General features: G+C 47.6%; 1 protein-coding gene across 1 annotated transcript; it reads left to right on the plus strand.

The window, feature by feature from the left end:
* The first annotated feature begins 221 nt into the window (after window positions 1–221).
* Il12a (interleukin 12A) lies at window positions 222–7160 on the plus strand. Its single transcript, XM_021651580.2, has 7 exons — window positions 222–657; window positions 1094–1224; window positions 3118–3228; window positions 4047–4085; window positions 4160–4201; window positions 4292–4429; window positions 6538–7160. Exons 1-7 carry the CDS (start codon window positions 642–644, stop codon window positions 6691–6693), a joined length of 633 nt encoding a protein of 210 aa, XP_021507255.1. The 5' UTR covers window positions 222–641; the 3' UTR covers window positions 6694–7160.
* Window positions 7161–7381: the final 221 nt, after the last annotated feature.

Genomic DNA, 7381 nt, shown 5'->3' on the forward strand with positions numbered 1-7381 from the left:
CCATTTCCAGAACTCGTTCACTAGCAGCCCTGTAAAGCCGCCTTGCAGACCCCGTAGGCTTGCAGGAGCCTTCGCTGCTCCCTAGACTTCTGCAGAGCCACATGCATGGGCTTACGCTCTCTTGGCCTTTTACCCAGCATGCTGTGCAGCCATCGCACTGAATCAGAACTGCCAGAACCGAGTTCTAAGAGTTATTTAGCCACACTGGTTTTGTCCCTTTTAAATGCTTAAGGCAGACACCTTCGCAAAGCACATTCAGTCAGACTCAGCGTCCACGGCGGAGACGGCGCAGCCCCCTGTGGCTAGGGGGCAGTGGGGGAGGCAGACCTGTCCCGGGACAGGAGCAGCCGCTCGCGGCCGCTTTCCCTTTCGCTTTGATTGCGGTGGGCGGCGGGCCGGTCCCGGAACCTCCTCAGAAGCGCACTCCGAGAGTTAACCCGAAAGCTCCACCCGCCCCGGGGGCGACCGACCGACGCACGCGTCCTTGAGAAGCTCATGTAGAGACAGAGAGAGAAAGCAAGAGACAGTCCTGGGAAAGTCCTGCCGGGTCTCCAGGCAATTATAAAAATGTGTCCCCTGGGGTCAGTGTACGAATTGCCTCACCTCCAGCTTTCAGCTGTCCTGTTCAGTGCCGGCCCAGCATGCGTCAGTCACGCCGTAAGTAGCCCGGGACGAGGGTGACAGGGTCAGGGAAGGAGGCCCGCGGAAGGGCAGGCAGAAGCCCTGGACCCACGAAGGGAGGGGAAAGGGCGGACAGCAACTGCCCGCCAAGGGAAGGAGGATGGGAGGGACGGCCGTGCTGGGTCTGCGCTGCACCGGCATGGTCTCTGCAGCAGCCCGGGTGCTACCACTGCGCCCATTTCACAGAAGAAAACTAAGGCCCAGCCTTGAAGAAAAACGCAGGTCTCAGCCAGTGCCCCCCCAAAAAGACCCGGGAGGTCTTCAGCCATCTGTCAGCCCCGAGGAAGGGGTTGAAACATGGGTGGAGGGAGGTCAGCCTCAGAAGAAATGGATGGCAAAGATGCCAAGAACGGCTGAAGAAAGAGGCCAAGCCAGGCTGACAGGCTCGACCTACCCCTCCTGTCCCTTCCAGGCCTCTTCTTTTTGGTCACCCTTGTCCTAATCCACCTCAGTTTGGCCAGAGCCAAGCCGGTCTCCGGACCCGCCCGGTGTCTTAACAGCTCCCAAACCCTGCTCAGGACTACGGACAACGCGCTGAAGACGGTGAGTGTCCTTCTGGCTTCGAAGCCAGCACTGTTGAAATGACTTCTAACCCACCGGGTGGTATCTGCTAGGAAGCCGTAGTTCCTGGGTAGCTGGCAGGAGCGGTAGGGGAAACGGTTCAAACCTTCCAATACAATCTAAAGGAAACTGTCTCGGGGAGGGGGGAGGATGGTAATAAATTGTAATGGCATCAGTCTGGACTGTGTCTACATGCAGGAAAGTGGATACTTACAATGTCCCTCCCGGCCTGGCTGCACATAGGACATGTGTCCGGTGCTCCCTGCTCTGCCTCACTGCAGGTGGAATAGGGAGAGAGAAAGAGAGAGAGACAGTCACCGTACAGTCTCTGTGTTTCACAAGCCATAAAGGTGAAGCTCTCTCTGCTCACTGACTGCCAACACAGTGATGCAGCTCTTGTTGGATGGGCACATCTCAGGGAGGACTGGGATATCAGAGGTCATGTCCAACCTTCCTTTTTCTGGGGCAGGTGTGATCCGGTTTTATAGTTCAATTCAATTTTCTCAGGTTTCATATTTGAATGCAACCTATCCTTTTCTGTTGTAAAATTACAGTGATTTCCTCTCACTTTCGCTACAAAGTTATGGTAAACACTGGTGTGTTCCCCATAGCCTGGAGCTGCCACTGTAACTCAGGGGCAGAGTTCTGGCTTATTTATGAATGAGGAGCTCTGGTCCATCCCCAGCAGGGGACAGGAACAGAGGAGGGGGGGAGGGAGGGGGAAGAGTGGGAGACTCCTTCTTTCTACTGTTTTTAAATCTTTCTTGAGGAACTTCTAGCTTGCTGCCCATGACTATCCCAAGATAAGCTCCACTCCACAAAGCCTTCTTGGAGAAGTCCTTCCTTTTCTTCTAATCTCACATGATGGGCTGCCGACTGTTCCTCAAGGCTCAGTGGTTAAGAGTGCTGGCTGCTCTTCTAGAGGCCCAGGGTTCGATTCCTGACACTCACGTGGTGGCTCACAACCATCTGTGCCTCTAGTCTTAGGGAATCTGTCATTTTCCTGGCCTCTGTGGGCACTATACACATGGCACACATGCATTCATGGAGGCAGAACACTTACACACATGAAACCTTAAAATTAAGGAAAAAATTTAAGGACGGCTCCCTAAGGAATACCTGCAGACAGGAGAGGCTGCCTTCCTGAGGTGAGGTTTGACATGGAGGCGATGTAGGATTTCAAAGTTAACTAGCTGCTCCTCCTTTCTCCACTCCCATCTTGTCTGAGTTTGGGTTATTTTTCCCTAGTTGAACTTGGAATCCAGGAGGGCATATCACTGTCCCTTCCGTGTCCCATCCCTAGTACTACAGCAGAATGTAAAAGTTATCTCAACCTTCCATCAGAGAGCTCTTGACTTCTTAATCTGTTGTGTAATTCTGCTCAGTGGTGCTTTCCAACACACCACGGGGTAAGAGATAGTCCCCGTGTATGTAAATTAAGCTCAACTAGTATTTAGGGCTTGCAGATTTGCTACAGCCACCAAGCTGTGACTTCAACAGTTCCCCTTTAGAAGTTGACACTTGAAAAAGATATTCATGCAGCACAGCTGCTTGGCAAAAGGAAAAAAACATCAGGATTCACCAGAAGCAAGCATCCCAGTGCCTTGCAGATTCTGATTAACACGGCCTGTGGCAAGGACCACAGTGTTCCCATGGTGGAAAAACGCCCTGCTGACAAACAGCCTAAGCAGAGTGGGAGGGAAGGCAGGGAGAGAACGTAGGAGGCCTGACTCTTCTGAATTTCCTACAGGTCAAAGAGATGAAGGCTCGGAGTAGCCAACTCAGGCACTTCTGGTACCCTGGGGCGCCAGTCTCCGAGGGAGCCAGCTGTCTTGCTGAGACTATCACTTCAGCTTCTTTTTATGGTTTTCCCAGGCCAGACAAAAGCTAACTAACTACTGTGGTGCTGAAGACTTCGATCGCGAAGACATCACAAAAGACAAAACCAGCACACTGAAGGCCTGTTTACCACTGGAACTGGTCAAGGTATGGAGGACCTTTCCCCAGAACACATGCAGCACAAGAGCTGTGCAGCAAACCTCAGCTGTCTCCAAACGTTTACATTTTGGGGAAGAAAAACATCACAACAATATGAACACTTCAGGAAGCTGAAGGATATACTGGATAATTATGAGCTGGGTGTGGTGGTACACACCTTTAATTCCAGCACTCTGTTGACATAGAGGCCAGGCTGGTCTACATACTGACTGAGTTCTAGGCTTCCAGGGCTACAGAATAAGATCTCATCTTTAAAAAGGGAGGGGAGGGCTGGTGAAGCTCAGGAAAGTTCTTTGTACCCAAGCATGAGACTTAAGTCCCCACACCTATGTAAAAGCTGGCTGTGATGGTTTGACATGTGGCCTCAGCACTAGGCTGGAGGATACCTAGGCCTTGTTGCCCAGCTGGTCCAGCTGCAGATTCAGGGAGATACCCTGTGTCGGAAAACAGAAGGTCTGAAGAGGCGATTGAGAAAGATGCCAAAGCTCGTCCTCTGGCTTTCACCTGCACACACACAAACACACAAAAGCAGTCATGATGGTAAAGCTTGCCAGGCTTTTTACTGTAATGAAAAGTTAGTTGAAGATAAACCATCAGAGAGATTTATGTTAAGAATTAATGGCTGGGCGGTGGTGGTGCAAGCCTTTAATCCCAGCAGAAGCAGGCAAACCTCTTTGAGTTTGAGGCCAGCCCTGTCTACAGAGAGAGTTTCAGGACAGCCAGGGCTCACAAAGAAACCCTATCTTGAAGAAAAAAAAAAAAAAGGAACTAATATACTCATAATACTCATATGTTTTTTCCTCTAGAATGAGAGTTGCCTGGCTGGAGAGACTTCTTCCATGATCGTAAGTAAGCAATACAGAGATGTCTTCCTCATGACAGATTCAGAATATTGATGTCTGGTCATTTTTTCTTCTAGAGAGGGAGCTGCCTGCTTCCCCAAAAGACTTCTTCCATGATGGTAAGACACACCATTTTTCTCAAGTGCAGCAGGGTCATGGAGTTTCAGCCCATCTCAGTAGTTTCTTTCCCATCCTGTCCTGGCATCTAGACCCTGTGCCTTAGTAGCATCTATGAGGACTTGAAGATTTACCAGACAGAGTTCCAGGCCATAGACGCAGAGCTTCGGCGTCAGAATCAGATCACTCTGGACAAGGACATGTTGGCAGCCATTGATGAGCTGATGCAGGTGAGGCTTCCTCCTATTACATATGATAGAATCAGCCCTTCTTGGATTGGGAGAGACCTGAAGTGGCCCCGCCTCCACTTCCCAAGTGCCCATGAAAGGCCTTGTAAGGTTACATCTGCTAGGACAGCCTTGAGGGAGCCCTTTACAGTAGTGGCAAATGTAAGCAGCCTTCTATTTGTTGACCTCATGATGTACACCATTCACCAAGCTCTTTTCAAATGCCTTTTTCTCGTACCATCCCCACAGCAAGCAAATAAGGTCTGTACAAAGGAAGAAACTGAAGCTTAGGAGAGTGATGATTCTTATCCAAGATCAGACAGCCTGTAAAAGGCTGAACTAGGGCCCCCTACAAAAGGTTTTTTTGTTTTAAATACTTTCTTTTCTTAAGGGTCTAAGATTAGGACTGGAGAGACAGTCCAGTGATTAAAAGCAGTTGCTATGGCAACCATGAGGATTTGAGTTTGGACTGGAGTACCTATGCAACAAACAGGATGTGGTCTTGAATTGGCCTATAACCTAAGAAAGTGGAGACAGGAGGATCACTGAGGCTTTCTTGCTGCAGCTTAGCCATGAAACCTCCAGGTTCAGGAAGAGACCCTGCCTCAAAGGAATAAGATGGAGAGTAACATAAGACTTCTTTATCTGGCTCCTGCACGTTGTAGGCACAAATATATGCATGTGTACATGTGTATAACACACACAAACATTCACACATCCCTTTTTAAAAATGCAGGATGAGCACTTTAGGGGCTGCACACATATTCAGGTATTACTAGGGAAAACAAGTGGGGCTGGTGTCTAGTTAAAATCTATTTTGAACCAAAATGTGAGCAAAATGAAAAGTGATCTATCACGTAGAGAAATCCATGGTGTTAGGTATCTGTGGGACCTTGCTTTATGATGGCAGCACAAAACACAAAACAGCGATAACACAGGCAAGAGAGATGAGTATCTTGATAACTAGGACAAGGGATGAAATATGTTCAGAAGTCACTGTCTGAGAAGCATTTTCATTTCATATACACTGTCTTGGTTAGGGCCTCTATTTCTTTGATGAAACATCATGACCAAAAGCAAGTTGGGGAGGAGAGGGTTTATTTCATCTTATAGCTTGCAGCCCATAGCTTCCTCCAGGCAAGTGAAGGCAGGAGCTGATGCTGATGAACCCTGGTGACTTACTTGGCTTGCCTTCTGTAGTACCCAGGACCACCAGCCCTGGGTGAGATGGTCCCTCCCACATCAATCATCAATAAGAGAATGACCACAAGCTTGCCTACAGGCCAATCTGGTGGAGATATTTTCCTCAACGGATGTTTCCCTCTTCCAAAATGACTGTAGCTTGAGTCACATTAACATAGAACTAGCCAGGCTACTTATTTGAAAGACAGTGAAGTTTATAGATGTGCCAAACAACCATACAGATATTTGTAACTGATATTGCATGTACCAGCCCAGAAGTCAGGTGATTTGGGCAGTAGAAAGAGGTCTACCAGGAACCAGACAACCATGCTGACAGAGTTAACTCCTGTTTGCATGTTTGTAAAATGTGATGACTTTAAATACCCTACCTCTCTCTTGGGATTTTGTGAGGAGCAAGCTAGACTATTAAACACCATGTAAAATTAAGTTCTTATTCTATGTTATCAAGTCAAAAGGAATGAGTGAAAAGCATGCTACTGGTTTGTTTATCTAACACAAATGGTGTTTCTATCAGAAATAGGTCTGTTACTGATCGTGAGCTGTAATCGACAGTCCACCCCATCAGCTCCTCTTCTAAAGGGTCTGGGCTTCTTAACAGAACCTGGTAAAATTAACTAGCTATTGCTGCAGATGCCACCTCATAGACTCATAGTTTCTGAGAGACAAGCCCCAATGATGATTTTTCTGGGCAGTTCAGAGCTCACTAAAGACATAGGTGTGTGCTTGCAAGAGAGTTTTTCTTCCCCCTATTCTTGTAGGAACACCACCCAGGAGGAGATGTGAAGGGGGTCTAGATGTGAGGGGCTAGGTTGCAGGCTCTGGACTAGGCACTGACTTCACCCTTTTTTTTTCAGACAATGCTTTAATTTTGAAATTGTACATATGTCCTGCTTGCTGTTTCTTTCTAGGCTCTGAATCATAATGGGCAGACTGTGCCCCGGAAACCTTACCTGGCAGAAAGAGACCCTATCAAATTGGAAATGCATCTCTGCATTCAACTCCATGCTTTCAGCATCCGAGTCACGACCATCAACAAAGTGATGAGCTATCTGAACTCCTCCTGAAAGGCCCCAGTCCCTCCCCTTTAGTGCCCTCTTTGCAAAACTATGAACCAAAGAAATTTTAATACGAGGTGGGCTAAGAGTCAGGAAACCTTAGCCTAGTTGACCTTAAGTTCCTGCAGAAACCGATGCTCCTATCACATTCCCACCCCCCATCAACGGTGGCACAGCTACCTCAGCACGGCCCCTTCAGTCATGTCTCATATTTATTATGCACGTTGTTTGTAAGAAAATGTCCTCCCTGAAAGTGTCGGCAGAAGGGCAAGATCTGATAAGCTAGTCTTTTTGTACCAAAGTGTTTATGAAAACACTCAGTCACCACTTATTTAAAAATATTTATTGTTATATTTTATATTCATGAAAGTATATGAGCTTATTTATATTTATTTATGTACTATTTATTATAATATTTCTTATAAATCAATTTGAAACATAACTTATGTGGTTTTAATAAAGTGATGCAAGCACTTGACAGATGTTCTTGGAGTATCTATCTATCTATCTATCTATCTCTGTGTGTCTGTCTGTGTGTCTACCACTGAGGGCAGGAACCTGGCAGCAAGAACTGATCCAGAGAGGTGGAGGAATGCTACTTACCCTTTGCTCTCCCTGGTCTACTCAGTCTGCTTTCTTATACAAGCCAGGACCACCACGCTACTCTTCACTGCCCACATTGGGCTCGGCCATCCCG

This window comes from Meriones unguiculatus, chromosome 2, assembly GCF_030254825.1.
Source record: "Meriones unguiculatus strain TT.TT164.6M chromosome 2, Bangor_MerUng_6.1, whole genome shotgun sequence".
In the NCBI taxonomy this organism is placed as follows: domain Eukaryota; kingdom Metazoa; phylum Chordata; class Mammalia; order Rodentia; family Muridae; genus Meriones; species Meriones unguiculatus.

What these genes read in the sequence shown, in the direction of transcription:
- Il12a (XM_021651580.2), top strand. An exon ending in CGGACAACGCGCTGAAGACG is followed by an intron (nt 1,225 to 3,117) that starts GTGAGTGTCCTT and finishes TGGTTTTCCCAG; the next exon opens with GCCAGACAAAAGCTAACTAA. An exon ending in CCATTGATGAGCTGATGCAG is followed by an intron (nt 4,430 to 6,537) that starts GTGAGGCTTCCT and finishes GTTTCTTTCTAG; the next exon opens with GCTCTGAATCATAATGGGCA.